Source organism: Varroa destructor, unplaced genomic scaffold (genome assembly GCF_002443255.2).
Source record: "Varroa destructor unplaced genomic scaffold, Vdes_3.0 BEIS01000007.1, whole genome shotgun sequence".
In the NCBI taxonomy this organism is placed as follows: Eukaryota; Metazoa; Arthropoda; class Arachnida; order Mesostigmata; family Varroidae; genus Varroa; species Varroa destructor.
In genome coordinates, this window is record NW_019211460.1 from 35,616,948 (window position 1) to 35,641,872 (window position 24,925).

At 40.7% G+C, this 24,925-nt stretch overlaps 1 protein-coding gene across 1 annotated transcript; it reads left to right on the forward strand.

Moving 5' to 3' along the window:
• Nucleotides 1-1,294: 1,294 nt before the first annotated feature.
• Nucleotides 1,295-22,992, forward strand: LOC147754645 (uncharacterized). Its single transcript, XM_086976301.1, has 3 exons — nt 1,295-1,842; nt 18,320-18,562; nt 19,472-22,992. Exon 3 carries the CDS (start codon nt 22,235-22,237, stop codon nt 22,847-22,849), a length of 615 nt encoding a protein of 204 aa, XP_086832427.1. The 5' UTR covers nt 1,295-1,842; nt 18,320-18,562; nt 19,472-22,234; the 3' UTR covers nt 22,850-22,992.
• Nucleotides 22,993-24,925: the final 1,933 nt, after the last annotated feature.

A 24,925-nucleotide genomic window follows, 5' to 3' on the forward strand; every position in this document is an offset into this window, starting at 1 on the left:
GGCTGCCGTTGTGCGAGTTGCTTGCGCTTGAACAGCAGGACCAGTAGCAAGCGACAATGTGGCCTTGACTGCTAAAGCCATAAGAGGCATAAAGCCTGAGGGAAACGGTGGTGATGGTGCGCCCGACGGGAAAGCGACACGAGTCTAAGAGAACGCTCTGTGGGTGGCACTAGCCCAGCAGGCGATTCAGGAGAAGGAAACGGGCTATGTATGCCTCTTATATAACTTTTAGTCCCACTCTCCCAGACCCATTTTCCTTGCGTTTAGGTGAACTGTAAAAAAAATGTTACGTTGCTGATCCGAAAAGCCGTGTTGCCGGTGTGTATTTGATTAAATTCAAAGCTATTGATGCGACGATTGTTTATTCCATTACAGTCCCTGATTATAACGCTACGGACTGAAAGACATAAGGCTATTACTATACATTTTTATAACCTGCTACCATTCTTACTTCTATTGTTAGATCTTACCACATAGAAACGGGTCATAAAGTCGCAAATTTGTTGCTATATAGATTGCTACTATATATATTTAAGTGGTAATTGCAATAATTGTTCTTTTTCCAGGTGATCTACTTGAACGTCCAAGATCTTGTTCGAAATATCTAAGCATTGTAGATCCCTCAACTCAAGTTAACTTTTCGTCCATTACTGGTGATCTAATTTATAACGGTTTACCTATGACAACTATTCTTTATATGCCACTACAGTCTATTCCTCAGCCATAAAAACGGGTTGGTTGCACTAGCTTATCTGTACTACCATATTTCGTAACGCACCTAGTTTTTGCTATTACGAATTGTCTACGAGTTAATAATAGTAATTGTGAAATAGTGTTACGTTCTCGTATATAATTTCGTTCTTCCTTAGTTAACCGTGCTAGTTTATTTTTTGAATGTATTTATTAATGTCAAGCTCATGAGCTTGAAGCTCGGCAGGACTCCGTGTTTCGTTCACTCCATATTATTTTGTGTAACTCTCTCTCTCTCTCTCTCTCTCTCTCTCTCTGTTTGTGCGAGCGAATCGATTGCAGTCGAAAATAGCAAGCTGTGCAATGAACCCTCGAGGCCTTTTAATTAGCTTTCAATAGCTGAGAAGTCGTAGACCTAAGACAATGTATAGGAATTCCAGAGCCACTGCTTGCGTACGTCGACGTATTGCCAAGACAGAGTCATCGTGCAGACGTTCGTGTGGGTAATGATCACGTCTGTACGTACGCATACATAACAGTGTCCGTATAGCGTGCTATCACAAGCAGCATGTGATGTGATACGATACAGATAGGCAGCTGACGGTGCCACTTGTCCGTATGTTAAGCATAGTCGAGCATCGATGAGAAACAACGTGAGCCAATACCGTTAACATTTACTTATTCGACAACTACGTGGGACCTATCCCAATGTAGATCAGAAATACTTCCCACACAAATCGCTGGAACGATGTAAAAAACGTGTCACTGGCGGGAAATCGGAAAATAGTATGCAGTACTAATATGAGTACTGCCATTTAGGCTAGATCGTAGACTTTGAAATCGACTGGTTAACGGTGCTTTGTGCTAATTAAAGGTCGCTCTAAAGGAGTCACATAAAAAACTAACAGCACTCAATATACTTTGTTCGACACACGAACTGTGGCGTGGATCCCACTCCTAGAAACTGACAACTTCGAAAAACAACAAGCTTATCCGACCGAACAGAACTAGACATAGAATTGTACTATATTTTTTTTAATCATACCTGTTGGTTTAATAACAAGGATCGCGTTCGGTGTGGATGTGAAGCGTTTCGTCGTAGTCGCAGCAAAAGCATTAATTATGCCTCTAGTAACTCATTTGGTTATACAAGTAAGTGTTATATAATCTTATAAGTAAGATGTCTAAGTGGCTAGTTAAAGTCGACTTAGGAAAGAGGGCAAGAAAACGTGTGAGCTCCGTGGAGGGTTTTATCGCAGCAGCAATTGAAAACTAGTTCTATGACTCCACCCTGGCTAACACCCAGATCTGAGACCCGTTGTCCATGTAGGAAATTAATTTACCAATCTCTTGATAAGGTCGTATAAATGGAGTAGGGTTCTCCAGAGTCAGGAGAATGTTGGCTCGAGGATGCCGATTAAACATCAATGACACAGTTAATCAGCTCATTTTTCAATAACGCCAAAAGATTTTTTTTGCATTAACAAGATATCTGGTACAACAAATCATAATTAAGATACAATTGATGGTAATCGAATGCGTATATATATATATATATATGGGACAAATTATAGAATTTCGTTTCTTGATAGAGCTTTTTGCAGGCCAGAAATTAAAAATACAGATATTCTTAAACAATTGACGAAGATATATATATAGATGGCGTAGGTATAAACAAACGAAATAGAAGAACCATTTTCGCAGGTCGAAGATAAAGTTCTCAGTCATTTGAGTCGAATAGTGAAAAACGGTTTATAGCCAGGATGCTGGCAAGTAGAATTTTCCCTTTTGAACTAATCGTGACTTCCATAGGGTTCATTTTTACAACGATTAAAGGTGATAGATTTTTCAAATCGAAAACAGGAACATAATTGCAGGTCGTAGTAAGGTTAATTGATTGGCAAATTGCTTTAAGGTTGTCAAGATAGATGTTTCACTTTGGACTGGAAGATTTACTGAGCATGCACAAAGACCGGCTTTGGATGATCTTTAATCATTTGTCGTTTATAGGGAGACCAATACGCTGATGCGTAATTGATACAGGGGACAAATAACTGTTTGTAGTAATAGTAGCTCTCACCAAGTTTGAATGGAGAGGCATACGCTCTGGCGTGTGCAAGAAATCAGCATCCATTGCTGCCATTTTGTTCCCATTGCGCCACAATCTTAACGGGTAAAGGTTTGTGCCTATTTTGAGGACTTACCAAGATATTAGTGGACGCTTTTTATGTGTTATTATTGAGGCATAGAAACGCCAAATAATCATCGGCTGGATTCCGTGAAGCTTCTAACTTCGAGCTCTTTAAGTTCTATTTGAAAAATGGATCGCATCTGCTATCATTGAACTATTATTAGTTAATACCCGACAAACTCACGGACCGGACCCCCCGTTTGTTTTGCTGTTCACTCAAATAACGTACTTCATTGAGGTTACGTTCAGCTTCTGTGTTTCGTCCGGCATCGTCGTGAAGCATCCCATTGGATGGCCGGCACGAAACGAAGTGCATATACCTAAACTACAACGTATTCCTGAGGTTAGTAGGCAAATGCACTACTCATTAAGCTGTCACGCCCAGCCTAACGTGAACTATCGTATACGCTAAAAGTTAGTTCGTTTCAACTACCGTGCTCCATCTACGCCATTAAACAAGGCGTGAACCTCTCATAGCTTAACTGCAGATCTATTTCTTTTAGATCACAGAGGCAGCGATTCCGTTATTCTATTGCGGTGTGTTTTTCATCTTCCTGTTAGATGTCGTCAATTATAAAAGAATTTGCAAAAAAAAAATTGTCATTTCGTGTCTAAATCGTAAAAGAAAAAAAACGATTTTCCAAGGTAAACATTTAATGGTTATTTTTTCAACGTTATCGAGCTAATCGCCCAAAATGTTCAAATTATCCATACAAACACTACGTTTTATGAAATAGAAACAATAAACTGCCCCGGTAACCTTCGTCCGATTGCCTCTATTACAGGATGAAATTCTAAATAAAAATTAGACGAATCTGTGCTCTCTAATCGTTTTGGGTGAAATGAACTTCCGGTCTTACATGTTTGTGCTATACGCAAATGAGCTAACGTGGACCTCGTCCTACTTCTGTTTTGCTATTAAGCATGTTTTTTAACCTGTTTACAATAAGGGTAAATTCGACCTATTCCCTACTAGCTAACACCAAAAAGCATTTTCATAGTATAGTTTAAACAAAGTTTGTCATGTAGCATTCGTCTAGCGCGCTCATTTACATAACGACGTAATGTTACGTGATTTTCACATGAATCTGTACAGATACATTATGAGATATATTAGCGTGAGCGTTACGGGTAACCACTTCGGTATGCGCCAGCGTAAGTGTGGCGCTGTACAGAAACGCGAACAAGGGAGCTACTGTGCTCACTTTACGAACGACCAAACTAACATGTCTTATATGTAAATTCTGTTCTTTTGTTCCATGCACTCAATCGGCTCCATTCTACGCGCGAGACCCACAAAAAATCGTTCAAATCTAACCACTTGAAAAGTCGTTTCCAGTTCGACAAACAGACACAGGCAGGCCTTTAACAGTTTGAATAGCCCGCGGGTTTCGCCCTTCGCCTACGTTGCCATTTATTAATTTGCCTAATCCAGAAGAACATGGCTTAGCTGAACCAACATCGTTATACAGTTGTCTGCGGGAGAGAGTGCGGGTATTTGAGCACATCGTTCGCAACGTAAGATATGAACATCGGCGACCAAGGGTCTTCTACGGCGGCTGGAGATGGGCTTGTCGAAATGGCATATATTACGTTGTATGGCAAATTAGACCACATCATTCCTGGGTCGAATGTACGTTGCTACAGGGTTGCAAGTCATTGTAGGACAGTGCGTATGGTCATATTCCAAGTCAGGAGTATTTCGACAGAGTCGGGGCTTGGTTCCAATAATGAAGTTGGGCTATAATTCGTCAACGGGTGGTTTCATTATAGAATTTGTGGAGATTAAGACTGGGCACAACGATTATAGGTGACCCATTATTTAGACGCAAAGTATGACGCGCTTGTTTAAAGTTCTCAAAACAGTAAAATAGATCCATTGTAAAGTGTTTCCTCTCGGAATCGCTGAAGGTTTTCGTTCAACCTGATTTATAAGTACCTGTGGGCTGAACAGGCCCGCGGGCTTTATGCCCTCCGTTGATCTAGCTAGTTTCATACATTGATTGATGTTACACTCAGCCTAGCTTAAGGTTATCATGACGCAGTCATCCTGCTTTGCCTAACTTCGCATCCTCTCTTAATTAGGTTAATGCATGAATTCAGTTAATTCGTGTCACATTCAATCAAATGGAAACTTTAGCAAGTACTAAGTAATTCCTTTTCTCAAGATGTTGCAGCATGGACGGTGAGCAGCATCATTTAGGCAAACTGATACGGCACAGTACAGCTGATTCTGAAATTGCGTACGGGTTTGTCACGTAGCGCAATATTGATGTACCACTGCTTGGACTGAACGACGCAGTGCAATAGCAACCCAGTTTGACCCGTTTCGTTATCGGAAACAAACTGTAATCGTATGCAGTGGTTGTAGAGGATTACCCATTAGCTTTGTGGCAAAAGCAAACTTTTCCATCTACGGGCAGAAGGGTTGGCTGCAAGTTTCCCACAGATCTCCTTATGAAGAAGTGAAGACGACCGAAAAATTGGTCTAATCTATGATCTTTAATTGGAAAAATGTCCTTTCCGATTATTTGAAGTAATTAATTTTCTCCGTTCTCCACGGCTGAATAAGTGAAGCGTTGAATGAAAGATGAAAGATGTCGAATACCTTATAAGAACTAAATAACAGGTGGAAACGTTTCTATGAAAATGTGATTTACAAACCCATAAGTGTACCAATTGGTAACGCCTGGTGCCGTGTTTCTCTGATATATGGTAACGTACCGTCAAGTAGATATCTATAAAATTTCTTTTTCAGACATCCCAGAAATGCCAGAGCCGACGGCTTTCGAAGTGAAAAGTGCGTGCGCTGAATCAAATAGAAAGGATAAGTAAACAGTACCGGCTGGCCACCGAAAATAAGTATACGATCGTACACATATACGCGTAAGCGCACATCTACATCCAGCGTTTGCGATCCGCTGCGCCCCCGCTCCAAACTGCCCCAACCATCTTCGAAATCCTCGCCGGTTATGTAGCGCCACGAAATTAAACGAACAATAAAACAATGTATGATGAGAGATAAGGAGAATATATGTGCTCCTAGATAATACCAATATTGTTTAATGTTTCTTAGTTTTACACATGTGAATTTGAGCAGAACGTAGATGAAAGGTCGTCTATCGTGGCAGAACCCAAACCAGTGACGATAGTAGTCCATCGATGATTAAATGAAGATAGCAGGTGATTCTCTCCTCAGTCTTTCTGAACGTTTCAAGTACTTAATCTTGAAAATAAAAACTCTTCTATTTTGGGGAGAGGACATAGGCACAGCTTTGCACTACACTAAACTAACAATATTAGGCATTAAAAAAAAAACGATGAAGCAAACGACGCGGGGACATGCGGCTAAAAATCACGCGTTCCACGACAGATATAGGCCGATCAATTCAATGGTCTTTGTTATAATGCTACTTCCCTAGATCTTCCGTTGGTAACCTGACGTGTCCACGTAAAGGTGACCTATATATATATATAAGTATGAAAAATGAAAAAATTTATCCGGCTGACTTTACTCTTTAACGGTGCGTCGTTTCGCAGGCTTTTCTATTATTTTTCTTTCTATTTAAGACGCACTTGTACTCTTGAAAGTGTAAGACTGTTTATTCATACATGATCGCGGCTTTTTTTTTTTAACAGGCAGATTGTGGTGAGCCATAAAAAAATCACGAAGTTTGAGTGGGTTATAAATATGAGTCGCATCTAGCACAGCAGAAGCATATCTCTCCGTATAAAGCTTGTATTCAGTGAAGGTTCTACTAGTAAGAACAGAGTAAGCCGCTGGTTGAAAACATTTCAAAAACTAGATTTTTAACTCGAAGATAAGTCTTGTCGAAAGTCCCTTGTGAACAATGAAGAGTTGAGAGCTGTAAACGAAGCCGAACCATTTTAAAGCTGACGCAATTTACGCGTATGTACACGCAGTTCTAGTATGTGTAAAAATCGCATGCTTGTTCACTTCTGCCAAATTAAAAATGTAGAAGAACTAGGACAATAGGTGCAGTCTGAATGATCTGAGCGGGAATGAAAAAGAAAAACATAAAGTTGCTTGCTTACAAGAGCAATGCGGTTTTGTGCCTTATGATAAAAAAAAAATTTATTTTCTACAATAACAGAAGATGGTGACAGCAGTGAGTGGCTGCAACTAGACCGGCGGTACGCCATCCTCAAACAAGTGTACAGCTGCAAAGGCGTATGTTCGGTGATCTAGTTAGGCGTCATTCGCTACGCCTCCATATGTTCTGGTTTGTTGACAACGGCCGAATTGTACTATCAACAAGTGAAGGAAATTATTAACAGATTTTATGTTAAGCACCCAAAATTAGTAAGCAGAAGCAAACTACTCCGTTTTAGAGAATAACACACTCACCGAAAAGATCATAGTTGAAGGATTTTTGTTATCCATCATGTCCGCCAGATATTGCTACACCCCTATAGATTAGCGTTCTTTTTAAAATTACGACGATTTCTCAGGCCAAATATTATCATAGTGCAGAAATTTGCTTTCAAGACTTGATAGAATCTTGAGTCTCACATCTCTACAGCAGCCTATTAACTAACTTATCCACTAAATAGCAAGGAGCGATAGATAATGTTGGTGCCTATTTCGATCAAACGTGTGTAAAATTTCATATTTCATAAAGAACAACCTAACATAGAGTGGAAAAAACATCTTCTGTATACTGCCCGTTAATATTTTGAATAATAAATAATCAGGCATAAAGCTTCGTCTTGGGTGTTCTAAGTTCACATGCTGACACATATCTATTCAATACATCTAATTTTTACTGGACAATTCGAGACATGGCCGTCTTTGGGAGATCAGGTTTATAGGCACCCTCATTTGGTATTACTCCTCACAATGCATCCTAAGTAGAGGGATGTGTGCCATGATTTGTTATATGGCCGGCGCATGGAAGGACCGCAATACGCTTGGTCATCAAGCTCTCGGCAGTGTGAGGCTGAATCTCTGGACTTCCCATGGGAACGCAGACGGCAACGTGAGCCTCTTCGATAAGTGATAGATACTCCCCAAATGCCCTCTCGCTTCCCTACTCTACGTTCCTGGCCCAGGTTGCATTCTGCTGTCTACTGTGTCCACATAGTTTCCTACTTTCGATGAAATATGAAGCGTTCCTAGTAAAATAACACGTTGTTCCTCGGTTTTCTGTTATATGGATAGCACCTCGTTTACCTACTTCTTTTAAGCTTATACTACATGCTAAGCTGTAGCAACAGCCATAAACAAGGGAACCTTTAGCCAACTGTTGCCATCTACTTACCCGTTAAATACTATTCAATATCTAACGCCAGGTTTTTTTTATGGATCAATCTGGCGCGAAGAGACAGCAGCCAAATTTGTTCAGTTTCACACCTGAGTCTAACGAGTCTACAACCGAGTATTATACAGTCATATTTTCATAATTCGTATAAAAATATGTGGACAAAAGGCAGCAATGAATGAACGTAATAGGAAAGGCGTTTTTGATCCCTTCGTTCCGAAAACTGCGGCATATTATTATTATATATCTTCATTTAGAATTAATACATACTATGAGGTATTGATACACCTACAGTATGGCTTAGGGGTTTATTGATTTTACTTAAAGAGTTCTTCTGACGATTTATAAATTCAGGAGCACAACGAACAGTTCCTAATTGCAAATGTTGGTCAGTCAAAAGTAAATACCCCTTTTTTTTTTTTATCTTACAGAAAAAACAGCATATGATTTGAATCCTGGTAACTGGTTAATATATTATTTATTCGCCTCACTTTCTATGACCTTTTCCTATCTGTCAACTGATTTTATTAATCAGTCTGGCCAGGAATTTTTAGGTTTGGCACAGAAGGAGTCGTCGGCCAGCCAGTTGTGACGACTTCTCTATTATCGAATGTATCACTGTAAATTTCATTTGCCAGTGATTGTAAAAGGTGACAGTCACCCAGTGTAATATCTGGGGAATACGATGGGCACTAAAGACCATCGCACTCAACCTCTTGCAGAAGGGTTTTAATAACTTTTGCCTTGTGTGGTTTAGTATTTTCGCGGAGACCGATGATTTTGCGTTGCGTATCGAGTCTTTCCTGTGAGGCAGCCTTATTGGCCCGATACAGCTAAGTATACAAACTAGCTGAGTAGGCCTTGTCAACTGTTTTGTTATTTTTGGGGATTTTCTAGGGTGAAAGGCCCTTCCAGTTTCACCAAGCGCAAATTATGGCCCTTTTTTGATGGAGGTCCAATTAATTCTGGGCTTAGGCGTACCTCTGGAACCTATCCACTGATTTGTTTAATGCACATAATTTCCGTGTGTCCTACTTTAATGTCACTAAATCTAAGGAGTGCATCTAACATATACGGACATATGGTTTCTTGACCAGTTACTATTGCTTGGCTCAAATCAAGGCCTATGAGCTGTAATGTTTAGCACATTTGTTAAAGGGGTTATTTGTTAAATTGTAAAATATATATATGGTCGTATTGCTAATACCAATGGGATGGAACTTGTATCGTTCCGTTTGTCCTGAGAAGTTTACGTTACCTTAGAGAGGTAGCAGCGAATTGAACACGAAGAGATGCATCTTAAGCAATTATGGTACTTAATTAATTTATTGAGAACGATAGTCTGGAGCACCATGTTTATGAGGAGCCACAGAGCCCCTGTGGATGACCCTTTTGTCTCGAACGGACTGCTCTTTAATAATATATACAACATACGCATGATGTAAATTATCTTGTTAAACATGTGAAGTTCAAGCTTTGATGAAACTATGAATTAAAGCTTGTATTTTTACTACCTCAAATTATTATTATTATCAAAGGTTAAATAACTTTCAAATGGTTTCGACCAGCTAAAAGGTACTGGAAAATGTACTAACATAAAAGTTATCTGTTTTTATCCTTATTCTAGACAAAACGACCATTTCTCAAAGACTTGGCCGACGAGCTAACTCTAAATGTTATTAAACGCGTTAAAAAACAGGTACATATATTTGAAGACATGACGCAACGTCTTGTTAAGGGTCCTCTCTCCTGTATTGAGTCGATTATACATACGGCTGAATCTGTATCAAACAAGAGGTAAATTGGTGTAAAGAAATTAATTTTTACAAAATTTTATTAGTATTTGTATCTATTTGAAATACAAAGTCAACATAAATTTTAGTTTATTTAAAGCGTGTTAGAATAGCGTTTTAACTATTCTGACATGAAAAATAATAACTTAAAGGTCGAATTTAGAATTTCAAGTTCGATTGGATTTGCATCCAAACGATGGAAACTGTAAGCTATCATTTAGAGAGCGCTTTCTAGATGTCACAAATATGAAAACGATATTAGTATAATAACTTTTCGAGTTTTTTTGCTGGGGAAGCGGTCAACCAACGTCCAACCTTCTGATGTTTAGGGGAGTCGTCGTTGACATCCGTTATCCGGAATGTCTTTTATGGGAAGTGGAGTAGTGAGTGCAGTACGTAAAGGAGAGAGACGGCTGCTGACTGCCATCATAAAAAAAAAAAACAAAGTTATCCCCTGGCTTAGCATTGAAAAAATAACAGAGGTCTATTAGACCTGAAATAAAGAGAAATCCTATTTGGGTGACATGGCAACCCCATTAAGAAAATCCTCGTTTAACTGTGGGATTTTAGGGATTTCCCGCGGTTGAACGAACTGACACCGACTAATGCTTTTATAGCAAGTTATGTACGCGTGGCCTCTGAAAAAAATGAAACAAATCTCCTCAAGATGACAAGACTTCTTTCAGTGTTCTGGACTAATCGTGCTTTAGGCAAAATCATATACATGCGCCTGTGCTTTGTATAGAAATAAAGATTTAAGCAAATATGTCTAGAGATGTGATACAACTCCCAAATTTTTCTTGCATATAGCTGTATGCGACACTAATTTGTGCAACATTTATTTGATTTAACTTATAAAAACTATCCTCGTCCGCAATGCTCCATCGAGACAGAAAGAAGAAAGGAAACAGAACAACGACTGAATAAATTTATATCAGTAAACCAGGATCGCAAAACACACGAATTGAAGATGTGTAGTGTTAAACGCTTGTTACTTGGTAAAGTTCAACGTATTGGGTAAAGCGGGGGTTGCGTGATCTAGATCTGAACATAAGGAGATATAAGCTCTGGAGAACTGTGCTGGGAAATTTCAAAAACAACACCGAGATGTGGATCGCGAAGGTGTCGGTGTCCTGATCCTAGTCGAAAAAACATTTCATGCACGCAAGTCCAAGGTATAGAAAGCGGCTCCGAGCTAATCGTCCTTGAAATATCTTCGTTTAACAATTCAGTGCGGACATATTCTGCCTATTTCTCCGCAAGCGGCAGCACGAACGTTCTAAAAAAATATGAAATGGGCGAGTCCGATCGTTTATGTGACGTTAAATGCACAGACGTGACAGTAAGCCGTTTGAATAAACGTCCTGGAGTCCTGGAGACCTGGAGTCAAAGAACTGTTTCATAAATCACGTACAAAGTACAGATAATGGAAATGAAGATGGCTCCAAGGAAGCTTTCTTTTTTAATTTTTGCAGTGCTTATGGCTTTGTCAAGTTCGTGGCGACTTCCGCACATGCGCATGCTAACAGCGCCCGTTAGAAAATATTCTAAGGTGACTCGGTCGAAAACTTCTACGTCCTGCTTTTTAACATAAACACAAACTATAACGGAATAACGTTCAATATTAGTGGTATGTCAAATCTTAACCGCGAAGGTTTCTGACGTAATCTATATAGTACACACTGACACACAATGGTTCATTAGCGTCAATATACGGAAAGGACAATGTCACGCAAGTAAATATCGCGAGAAAACTAACGTTGTCACTAAGTTCTGCCAGATTTACCCGGCAAACGCTGAAGTTTATCAGCGAAAAATAGACACTATCTACCTCGAACCATCTCGTAATTTTCAATGGATGAGAACTTCTCTTCTTAAGAAACTAAGGTATCCCGTAGCTCCTACGCACAAATCACTAGAATACTCTAAATGAGCACCACTCTCGTTGATATTTTAGCGTATGCTTAGATATGGCTATATTCGAAATTTCTTCAGTTTCATCCTGGTCTACTTAGTTCGATTAACAAAGGCTGCATGTCTGAGGTGAGGTAAACGGCTAGTGTCATTAAATTTTGTGTTATGCAAAAACATGGAAAAGTAAGTTATTTATAGGACCGCAAATTGTTAAGGCCTCATCTATAGAAAACAACCTGCATATTCGCCTGGGTTGTCTTCTTTTAAGGACGCATAGGCGAGTGCATTTACGCAGAGTTTCGAACACCCGTAGCATAAAATCCATGTGTAAGATTTGCTCTCAGTGTTTGAAATAATATCCATTAAAAATCACTGCCTCAAAACCGGCTGCCGTCAAGACTCGGGCGGCTATACACTTCACACTTACTACTCGTTTTCGGATTCCCTCTTGTTTTCTCCTTATATTTATGATGCTCCTCAGAAATATTGGTACCGCCGAACCAAAGTTCTTTCTGAGCAGAGTGGATTCGCCAAAATGCCTGTTATATATATTTGGTATCGAAGTCCGAATCCATTCCGAGGGGGGGGGGTTTCGTTGGTCTGCCCGGTCATCAGTTTTGCAGCCACTCGTGTATTGTGTTCGTCCGGATCGTTAGGGTCAGCGTCTTCATCAATGCGTCGCTCTGCTTTTTCATTCGTGAGGAAATCCAATGGGCTTATCTCTGCCAATAGCATAGTTCCGTATACGTACCCTATTTGTATTGAAACAACTCTTTACATATTTCTGTTCCCTTCCTTGTCTGAGATCGCGTCCGGCCAAGTAGGGCTGATGTTAGCTGAGCAATCCAGCAATTGGCGCTTTGTCTCTTCCGTTACTTCTCTTACTTTAGGCATGAATCTAAGCAGACGAAAAGTATTTTTTGTGGCTTTGTCCCGCTGCATACTCAATGTGCACATTGGCTGAAGGTTTTGTGTCAAGGATAAGGGCATATTATTTTTTTTTTATTTTTGATTTCCATAGTATTTTTCGCTTATTTTAAGCTTAAGCCCGCCGTATTTCTTTCTGCCGGTAATTTTTTTTTTGGGCACAGTTTAAACATAGTGTTCTTTCACTTAAATGTTTAGTTTACAAGATCCTCGAGATCCCTTTCCGTTGTTGCCTTTACCAGGACACATAAGGCGTGGCAAATGCTCTCGATTCCTTCCAGTATTTTGAATAAGATTAGGACATTATCACATGTCATTCAATGTTACCCCTGCCACTATATATTCCTTGCTATCTATTCTGTATCTAGTTTCTTGTCTTCTATAAGGGATGAAATGAGCTTTTGCAAATGCAGAGATACATCCTTCTCATCTAAATTTCGTCATAATAACATCTTAATTAGCTGCAAACATCTTATAGAACTTAAAGTATGAAGTTTTTCATTCATTTTCGATATTTTGAAAAGTGTCAAACGTATTCGGTGCGTAGCTTCGTAAAGTGCATTCAAGTTAGGTTCTTCTTTGCGAAATCCATACCATGTCTGGTATTACTTTTCTGCTCCCTCTCGCTGTAATCTGTTTCAAAAATTATACCCCATTATCTTAACTGCTGTGTTAAGTGGACATATTAAACGGTGCGGCACCGTTCCAGTTCACTCTCTTGCTTTCGATATAAACCCTTTTTTCTTTCTATATGTGGAAATCGTGCTTCTAGGAAGGCACGACCTTTCAAACGTCACAGCGATAACGCTATTCGTCAACGGCTGAATATTATTTATGTGTTCTAGCTTTAAATTCGCTTTTGAGTCGGTCGGTCGGTCGGTCGTTCATATAAAACTGCTAATTATCTTGCTAAGCTACGGAGCAGAACCTCAAATAATTAAGCGGATTGCAGCATTTCTCCGTTGCTGAGTTTTTGTCCTAGGGTCAACAATAATAGCCTGTTTTCGTGCAGAAAAGTAGCTACTAGTTTTCCGCAAGGACCGCCCATTCGCAATCTATACAACAATTTGTCCATGTATATTGGTCCTGATATGAAAATCATAGCGCATGCTGATGGCGTAAAAATATAACGTTCTCTTACTTCTAGACAAAACCATCGAAAAACAGTGGCTTGACCTGGAACTAAACGCTCGCTCATGTATTTTGGGCAATACAACTCTATGAAAAATTAGTACATTACCATTCTTGGACTGCGAGCTGCACAACAAATGCGTGACCTGGCAATGGCGTTAGCAGCACATCTAAAATATAGTGGCCGTGTTTTATATAAACACGATATTGATAACACATAAACGGGATTTTATTTAAATGCTACGTGACGCTGATTCTTACACATGCGTTCCCAATATAAATCACAGACATAATTAAAGAAAACAACTTACACAGAAAATTTCGGTTACGCGATGTTTCTCGTTGTGCGATGAAGTTCGTTTAAAACAAATAAGTAAATGGTCTAGAAGTACGATTTGTATGTGCATAATATATTAAGAAGCAACTCACATGTGCTCAAGTTGGTTCTCATCATTTTTTCTGTAGTTACTAGACGTTTACTGTGGAAATAGTAAAAAAAAAAAAAAAAAAAAAAGCCGGACTAAAAAGCTAGGTGAACAAAGCCTTTGTGTCTTCGCCTGGCGGGTATTAACGTCTAATATGAATTTTTTTGCCCCGAATGTTCAGCCATCACTGTTGAGCGCTCTGACTCATGGCGTACATGAGTCGAATCAATAGAAAGGCGCATGTTTTTGTTCTTTTCAAGAAACACTGAAATGAACGCTGTTCTGCATTTATTTCGCAACCAACTCCTTTACATGCCTTTGAAGGATATTTAAAAATGATTCTATCGAAAGTTAGGCAGTGGCACCACATTACACAGGACAGAACATGAAAATCTCAAATACTTGATCCACCTGAATACCTACGACAGACATATCGATAAGTGATCTTCGTACTCAAACAGACTATTCTTCTATCTTTGTTCAAACGAAAATATCTTTTAGGAGCGTCCAAATCCAGTGTTTTTAGGCGCAGCGAATAGGATTTCTAGTTTTATAGTTGTACCTATCAAAGACAAAGCTCCCCAGAGCCGATTCAGCGCACGCTCCAGCGGACATGAGATACGCCACCAGGCCACCAACATTAGGCCACCAATATTCGACTTACTTAACGAGTAAACGATTCAGAGAAGTGAATATTGCAGTATAAGCAGTTTTTTTTTGAAAAAGGGAAAGTTGGCAAATACTTACAGACGAAAATAAATGTCTCTAGTTTCAAATGAATTTCTGCTATTTGACGTCACTAAGTATAACGGGCAACGCACACGAAATTGTACAAGCTGTTTCAAATAGATCCGACGACACCGACGACTTAGGTAGGAAATAACTACTCATAAAAGTACTTCTGATTTTATGCTCAGCTTCTTGACTTATAGAAACGAAGCTAGTTCTTTCGTACTGGGGTCGCAGTAACCCCTGTAACAGGGGTTCCAACTGGAGTCTCCGGCTGACAAATCCAATGATCAATGATTTAAGGCCAGCGCTACGACACAGAACAATACACGTCATGTCATGTAGAAAATTCATACAGCTTATGAGGCTAGTCAGCCTAAATAAATAACATTTCCCATTGTTACAAAAGATTAATAAAAATAACCATCACTACGGGTTGGTCACAGCCCATCATAGCCGTTTCTCTTGACCCTTGCCATAATCTGTTACAACAATGCTGCATTTATTTAGCTAGAGATTTCATGCAGACGCTGACTGGCCAAATTTCTAACAGCATCCAGATAATGATATCGTCCAGCCAGAACTTGATTCCAATTAATTAACTTCTATATCTGACTAACCCAAACGTTGTTTTCTCGAGGTGAATTGAGGTCCGATTGATTTGCTTCCTGACTGATCTTCGCAATTTTTTACTTATCGCTGCGTTTGTTTAATTTTTTATACGCGTTATAATGTAAATCTATGTTCTTTTAGATAGAGAAACATGGCGCGACGGTCACCTTTTGAATCGCCAAATGTTGATTATAGCGTTCATGGCGCTAGCTTTTGAGCGCCGTACAATAACTGCGCGATGAATCGGAGTTGACTGCTTTGCTAGATGATAGGTAAAACTTTTTTCTTGAGAAAAGCAAGCTTCTAGTTCGATAGAATTCGGCATCTGAATGACTTTCTATTTCTTTATTACATTAAACACGGTTGGTAGAATTGTGTGGGAAAAGCACTACCGAAAGTGTTTTCCGCATCTTGCATCCAGAAGGTTTATCCAGAAAAATACAATTTTTTTGGATCCTTATCCGGTCGAACGCTGGTCACGTTGCCCAGTGACTTTCGTTTAAACTGCACGGTCTTAGTCGTGAGTCCGCAAGGCCATCCAAAGCCTTCTCTGACTTTGAGACTTAAGCCGTAAGTAGAGACGTCCAGGTATTCCCCGGAGGCATCATTGCTTTGCGCACTGTTTTTCAGGATCACTTTGAAGGACGAACGCGGTACATGACCCTATATGAACTTCTGTCCGCTAATCTCTCTGTTCCTATTTGTGTCTGTCTTCCCTGAGACACCTGGTTTTTTCCGTTCTCGAAAACGATTCATAAACATCCTCTTTAATAAGCTTCAACGAATATTCAAGCTTATATCTAGTAAGCATCTTATACAAACATATCGATGCTTTTACTTTTAGCGGCTGTATACATAAGACTAAAGAAAGCTGAAGCGATGAACTTGCACCGGACATGGGATTCGCGTAAGCCCTCGCGACCGGTGTTAGTAGTCTACCAACTAGCTCGAATAAAGTACAGAGGTCTATCGTATGTTCATTGATGATAACATACTACACTGATAATACAAAATGAAAACGATTACGCTTTATAAATCTCGATAATATTCTTAACATCACTCTCTTCAAACCGTCACAGTTCTCGGATCTCTGTGATAAAACTATGTTTTCAAAATAGCTTTAACAGTTTTCACTTAAGATTGGAGACTTAAACAACTTTTACAGTTGACTGAATTCAAATTTATGGCATTTGTTTGCCCGTTAGTACTCTCTGAGCAGATAATAAGAAGGTACTAATAGACACGCTCATAGCCTTCCCGGGAGGGGGCTATTCATGCGAATGGGCACCATACACAGCTAGAAAAAATTTATTTATGCAAATCAACTTAATAATTACGACGCGACAATGAATACGGCATATGAGCCAGTACAATACATAAGTAAGCACAAAGGAGCACGTAGCTGTTGCCCACCCCCTGTGGGTGGCAACAGGGCTACAGGTGAACAAGTGGACCAAGCAGCAATCGGAATGCTGAATGAGTTTTGGTATTCAATAGACAGACCCTTGGCCTCTAGCCGATAGCGCATCCTAATGCTTCAGCGTTGTGACATCGAAGACCCCCTGTATGGCATCCCTTGGGAAGGTCGCACTCACGCTCGCTCCCCTATTAAATGAGGTTGTATTTCGATGGTATGACCGGTCGTCCAGGCTAGCGTGTTTTCCATTTCCTCTTTCGTGCGTATTTACTAAATCCAACGGCAGTCGCAGCGCCAGCTTCGTCCTCTGGCAATGAACAGGGAAGCAATTGAAGGGACCAACATCTAGATTGGTCAATTGTTCCACCACGAGCTTCGGTGTCCCCATGGGGTAGCCGTGTTCGCCGGTTGTATCAACCGCACCGAATGAAATAACCGCCTTTTGAAGCGCGGTATACAGTGAACATTGAACGAATGTATTATGGATGGTCGTCGTAAGCACGCGATGAGCGTCTTTGTTGGCTTTCACATACTCTAGTAGGGCTCCCTCCGCAATAGAACTTTTTCGTACATGGAGGAGGCAGGTAGCGTAAATTCATTTCAATTTATGAATCCCAGTATTGATTTTGCGGATCGCCTTCTGATTTTTCTACGTAATGCTTCACGTATACGAATAGATTATCAGGTATGAAAAGGATGGGCTCAGCTTTCGGCAGTTTCGCTGTGAACGTAACGTGAACGCACTCTAGGCGCTAATCGATAAAATACAGCACACACAGTACACACGTGGAACGCGTAGCACGTACTTGATGGTACCGGCCAGGTACACTTGGTGGTCAAATAAAACATCAAATACGTTAAGTGAAAACACTCTTATTAATACTCTGCTATATGAAATCAGCATCAAATTATCATACTTAAGCAAGACTCGAGTTAGCACGGAGTATTAGGTAATAACCTAGAAGTGGATTGGGCGGTTTTAGCTACGACCTGCTTTCTCCCCGCGTACGCCGTCACGTTAATATTTGCCCGGCAAGCTAATGGCATACAAAGTTAAACGTTGGAGAAACAAGGTTAGCCAGCGTCGGAAATATTCATGAGGATAAAAAGTTTTTTTACTCTGGGGGCACGCTGGTAGCTGCAGCGACTGTCTTGTTGCGTACGTCCATCTTCTTAGCAAAAAATAACACCAGCTGTAATACCGCCAGGGGAACTACGAGCACCAGCTACCGTTAGCAGACACGCGCAGTATAGCGAGCAGACGGGGGTTCCGTTGGCAACGTGAACTGGCAAGAAGAACCAAACGAGCGCAGCGACAAGACCCCTTCCAATGGCGCTCAGTTGTGCGTCGCACTACAAATTCCACTTGCTTTTCGAATCGCAATGAGCGAACAACTTATGAGATAACGCTTGATATTTCGGACGAAAAGGTTGCAGGACACAATTGTCAGGTAGGACTAGACTTACTCAGCCGACACAACCATAATAAAAGTTTGCAGTGTTCGCCATATTTAAAGTGATACTGATTACTGTGAGTGATTCGTGACGACGGATTTGCGGATTTCAGCACGGCCCGTTAGGCAGTTAACTAGATAACGCAGACTGAACCTAGATTCCTAACATTTATTTCCTTAATGAACCACACTTGTCCAAAAATAGAAATTATTTATTTAATTAATAACTCTCGTACGTTTATTTAAGGCAACAATTAAACCATTCCTATATGAAAATCTATTATAAAAAATGTACAATGTGTTTCGAACTGGCGACATAAGGAACTTGTTGAAGAATGTGTTTCCTAAATATGCCTATGAGACAGTTAAAAATTACACGTACGTAGACGTTTTATAGTCATTCACCTACTTAATATGGACGATTGGATTTTATTTGATGAAATGCTTTATTTACGGTGCTTATGAGCAGTTTTTCTGCCAACTGCTACTGCTAGTTATAGTACGGTCACTATTATAGTTAATCGAAAAACGCTAATGAATCCAGCAGACCGGAACATCCAATTTCTTTAAAATCTATATTCACAGCTGGTACCCTCGTGTTTAAAGTCTGTGAAATGATAGACGATAGAAGTCACGCTACGTTATCCTCATCTAACGCGACCAAAATTTCCGTGTATGAAAAGATACTAAATACCCCAGTTCTGTTTGGTAGCACTTAAAATATTTTTTACTAGACAGAGATGATGGATATTATATACAGTGAACGACTGTTGAACTGTCCCTTAACAAAAAGGTTCTTTTACGGTCAACACAGTAATCTACTACATCTACTAGTATACAGTAAAATGAATGAAATATGTGTGAAGCTAACGAGAACATATTGTGTACTTTTTATATATCATGTAGATATATAGGAGATACCCAATTACGCAAGACCGGTTTGGACCATCCACTAGATAGATCAGCTATAGAGGAAAACAGCCCTCGCGAAGTGCCGGAAGGAACTCAGCGGGCCGAGCTCTGGAAGTTTTCAGCGAACGTTACCCGTAAATTGAAGCTGACGACTGCGCATCGGGTCGATTCGGCTGGTTTACGACAGCAAACGCTATTTCACTTCGAGACAGGACAACAGACAAAGCCCAGAGCAACAACAGCGCGGGGGTAGCTCGAAAAGGCGCGTACATGCATGGGCACGTACACAGTTGAAAAACACCGGATGAAAAAGCCTCAGCGGTAATTACATATGCGTCACGTATTGGTGCTGCCAGCTGCTTGGTCAACCAGCGTGAGCTTACGCAATCAACTGGCTATATTCTACAGTGTTGACTGACATGAAAGGACCTAGTAGAAATGGACTATAGCTTTAAGGCTAACCTTCCAACTACCGCATGCTCTATACCGAAACAAGGGTCCTGTAGTTTGTCATCCAAATGGGTGCCTTATAAACAACCCATATATAACAATCTCTATTCGGCTCAAACAGAGTTATGGTAAGGGTGCATGTAAGAGAAGTAGTTAGTACAAATACGCAGAAACTAATATTTATGATTTAGAGCCTCAGCTAGCGCAAGGTCAGTTCTTAAATAATGCTCACTGTTTTTAATCGATTTCTATCACTGTATATTTTTTACCACTTTCCTTACCTAATACTAATACTAACGAAACTTAGCACCTAGACGTAGATCAACTTCAGCATCGTTTATAAAGTACACGCTACGGTTTTTATGCACTAGACAATTAGTGAAAATGTTTCGTTTCTCGTTCGCTGTAACCGAAGGGAACACTGAATTTATTTAGAATAGTGGTACAAAACAGCAGTCGTGGCTTGTTTTCGTGTCCGGACATCCTTTCTATATCTAAACGCAAGACGCATCGTGGTTGGTTAGGGCGCATTGAAGAACAGAAATGGGTATCGTTCTGTTGGTAATGGGTGCTACTATATCTTGAAGACCAGCATTCTACAACAGAATACCATTCTCCAACGGCAAAATTTCCCCAGAGGAACAGTAGGGGGTACATTTCAGAAGTGTTACAGCTCGAAGGGGGAGAAATCCGAAACGACTGATACGAATGAGTGCAGAATTGGGACGCCATAAACGAAAAGAACTAATCGAGAAACATCACACAATAGGCGGCAAAACGTTGCAGTACACTGCCCTTGCAGCCGTCTTACTGAGGTTGGCAGGCAAGCGTATACACACGAGACCAGCTGAAGAACTAAAGAACAACACGATTAGCAATAAAAGATAATGCGAAAATAATTTGCAGCTCTGTTTCAATGTGAGCATCTCTTTGGCAGCGAATTCTGCCGTTTCGTCTCGCATTGTCGTTGTCTAACTTTCCGTTCGGCTCCGTCTGAGGTCGACGCAAGTGCCGTTTCGCCCTGGACGCTGGAGGACTAGAACGCTAGACATCGGTTATCATGACATCGATGCGATAATCATGCGATTGCTAATACATAAATGTATCTGGAAATTTAGTAAATATTAATAAAAATGGCTTTTGGAGCAAACGAGCGAAATGAGCATTGTGGTAAGATATTCTTAAGATCTTGAAAAATTATAAAATAAGTGAAAGCTAGATGTTATTGTTTCTCCTAATGCTAATTAATTTCAATCTATTGAAATTTTTAGATAGTTGACAATCGTGTGGGGCAACATTGAAGACCTGTTTTATAACGCTCCTTCCTTTTTATATCATAAATATATTGTGTAATTATATCATTTTCAAATAATTTTGTCAACAAATCGCCGGTTACTTTGAAGTTGCAATATGGCGTCACTTAAGCTCTCGCAGCGATCATTGTCCAATATGGCTAGTTTTTGATCGTGGCATCCAATGAGCTGTTAGTAGGAACCTGCTAGATTTAGCAAGAATCGCTTACATACGATCCCGTGTACTCTGTTGTTGACTTATGTTTTAACCTTCAATGTCGCCAAGTGAAGTAAGGTCTGAAATTCACTGAAAAAAATTTCTGAAGAAAATTTCACTGCTAGACTATAATCCATTAGGTAAAATTTCAGCGAAATAATGCCATTTTATTTAATTATTATTTACCTAGTAGTTACTATACAGCTGTAAACCATATTATCGTTGACCTTTGGCCTATTTAAAATTGGGGAGACTCTTTTTTCACATGAGATATTATTCAAATACGTCGTTGTATGAATATTTTCCAACCGTTCACACTTCTTTTATCATTTGCCTTCGTACTTGTTTCGCCATTGCGACAGCAGAAGCATAGAAGATGGCGGACAGTTGAGAAACTGATGTTGCTGGTATTGGTCAAGCGTCCTGGACAATGGCAGCAGCAATGTTATTGTCGTTGTCGCAGCTTCGCTTGGCTTCGTACTGTTGCCCTTGTTTGTCGACGTCAGGCCGCGCCATCCTTTCTGCTTCGACCACTGTGCTGCGTTACTAGGTCACTTGGCACGAGAAAGCTGGTCGTTCGCGCCTGCCCCCCCAGCCTCATCTCCGGTGACGCCTCGCTTCCGCTTTCTATCCGAATTTCACTCTCACTTTTATCCCTGTTACCTGATTGGAATACAGCCAAAGCGGACTGAACGGAAAAGAAACAGACATAAAACGGTCGTGCCGTACCATGATGGTGACCACGGCGACGAAGACATTCATCGGTCTAATGTTCAAACATTGTCCACACAAGCAGTAATGCGCGCAGGGCAGTGTTGCCACCGCGACAATACGACGCCCCACTGTAGAACGAACATTTTCACTACTTTTGCTAGTCTTCTGCCGCACCTCAGTTACAACTACTCCCAGGACGTCGCTTTCTTTTTCATCCTGCCCATTCGGCTAGCGTTCATGTCCGACGGTCGGCCAAATGGCCAAAATCGCACAGGCTGCCTCGTTCTTGATCGGCGTGAGCTGAATTTCGGCAACATGCGAATTCTAGAGGGCGGTGACGTCGGCTACAAGTTCCAGTGGCGTGAGAAGAATTTCGAACAGAAGCTGCAGTTTCGGTACCATTACGACCAGGACCAGTATGGCATCGGCGGCGACAAGACGTTGGAAGAAGGTGGAGACTGCGCCATCAAAGACGCCGGCGACTGCTCGGTTTGTTGGGTGAAAAAAGTGCGACGGGCCAGTAACTGCGCAGTTGTAGAGAAAAGGGAGGAGAACTGCTGGGGGAGACGGACACGCGCGGGGATGGATAGTGCCGACAAGCACAGCAATGGTTGGCAAATGTTGAATCACAGCCACAGTGGTGATACTTGCGTACTACTAGTGCTGCTGGCATTAGTGGTGCGTTTGCAGTGTCGATAGCGATGGCCCGGTGGTGTTGCCACCGTGGAATGGAAGCTGCTTTAATAGAAGGGGCAAAATAAGAGGGCGACGGAAGCGACGGCAAATGAGAAGCTAAGCACAATCTCGAACAGGAAACCGCCAAAAGCCGCGACTGGAACGAATATTCATTTGATGGTAATGCTGATGGTGCAAGGTGTTGTCCATAATGATCATGCTGGAAGCACGGCAACACAAAACGGCTGCGTAACGCGAATCATAGACGGCAACGGCGGTGTTTGAACAGCTCTCAAAGCATTTAGATCTCTTGTGCGAAGCATCCCTTTTGCTTATGCGAGCGGCTCTGCAGACTCTCCGTTCTTAACAAACGGCAATAAACGAACATCACATAGGCAAAAAGGACAAGTATGATACAGTTTCAAGACCTAGATTTCTAAATTGATTAGCCTGCATAGCTACATAACTAACGCACCTCACTGTACAGTAAGAAGCACAATATATACAACAAAAGCCAATATAATGATGGCGGACTTGTAAAATCATTTAACTAGAAGCGCATCGGGAGACCCGTATCTACGCAACACATAACATAACACCCTAAACAATAAACAAAATATAATAATACGTTTTTTATGTTAATTTTTAAATATATTCTGCAAGAAGGCGTACTTTGCGGTTGTTGGATACTACAACAACACTTTTATCTGGTGCATCGGCGTTACTTACTTGACACCTGGTCGGGTATCATCATCAGCAGCGTGGCAGGACGCCGTTAGGAAGCTTCAGAGAGCCACGACAGGAGGACTACAGCGGAGGGGTTTCAAGTGTCGTCGCCTCCATTGTTTTCGCTCTGTTCCGCCCAATTGGCGACGCTGCTCTTGATGGCGAACGTCCATCGGCTGCGGCCGCTGAGAGCCAAGCCACTGCGTGCCGCCGCCGACGACGATAAAGACCAAAATACATCGTCCTTGCTGTTGCTGTTATCAATGTCTCTCTGCGCCTTTAAGATGCTTGGCGTCAACTTTGAAGTTATCCTATAGCATCGATCAAAGTAAGAGCCCATTGCTAAGGCTCGCTCCCCAACTTCGTTTCTCATGAGCAGCGCCTCTTCCCTCTCGAATGCTAAACAATATCTGCAGGCAGCAGGATAGACACAAGTGGCTCAAAATGGTGCCTGTTCGAAGCGTCCTTTTTGCCCTTAACTTTGTGGCCGTTCAAGAGAAGAGTCGACCCGAAATAGGGTGCAACGATATTTTTTTTCTATGATACACCACAGTAAGATCTATAAATTATACTGTCAAGCCGTGCAGGCTATACCCGTTGCTATACACAGATATATGAAGCAAAATATAGCTGTTACTGTTCATAATAGTACGTATCAAAAGACATCTTAAGACATATTTACGGGTATCTTTGGCCGTCGATATCGAACACTATGGCGAAAGATGCTTCTGAACATAAACTTCCTCATCATCACTATCCCCAAACGCATTTTATTATACGAATAATGGAAGGATAATTTAATTATTTAGATTAATTCAAATGGCTATCGATCAAACGATACAGTATCTTATTTTGTGCAATTTTTTTTAATTAGAGTGCTTAAGATAATGCCCATTGACAACCGCTCTGCAGAATTAGACGCATAGACTGATATTGCCAAAGAAGGTATGATTTAAAATACATTGCGTCTAGCCTAATCTACTTTGAGTTACAGGTAGGCTTGTTTCAAAATGTTTGTAAGGCGCAGTTGTGCAGATGATTCGATATCCTCCCAGAACTGGCGATATTTTCCAGTAGTTTGCTCTTGGGAAATACGTCAGTCCATCGCTATGCGTGCGTATGTATATAACCTCCGTATTATTTGTAATTCGAATAAGTTAAACGTAACTTTAACTAGAGCCGCGCATATTTATTCTGCACGTTGTTTTACGAGCGTCATCATTAAGTTGGCAATCGTTGTTCCCGTTGTTCATTTTTTTAAGAGTGACATATCGAAAGTTATCTTTAATCTTGTATTAATAACTTATGGAAGTTTCTTTTTCATTCTCCAAAGAACAAATTGTTTTTCTAGAGTGTTGTAGGCGGTCACCTTCC

What these genes read in the sequence shown, in the direction of transcription:
- LOC147754645 (XM_086976301.1), top strand. Translation starts at nt 22,235, where the DNA reads ATGCGCGCAGGGCAGTGTTGCCACCGCGACAATACGACGCCCCACTGT.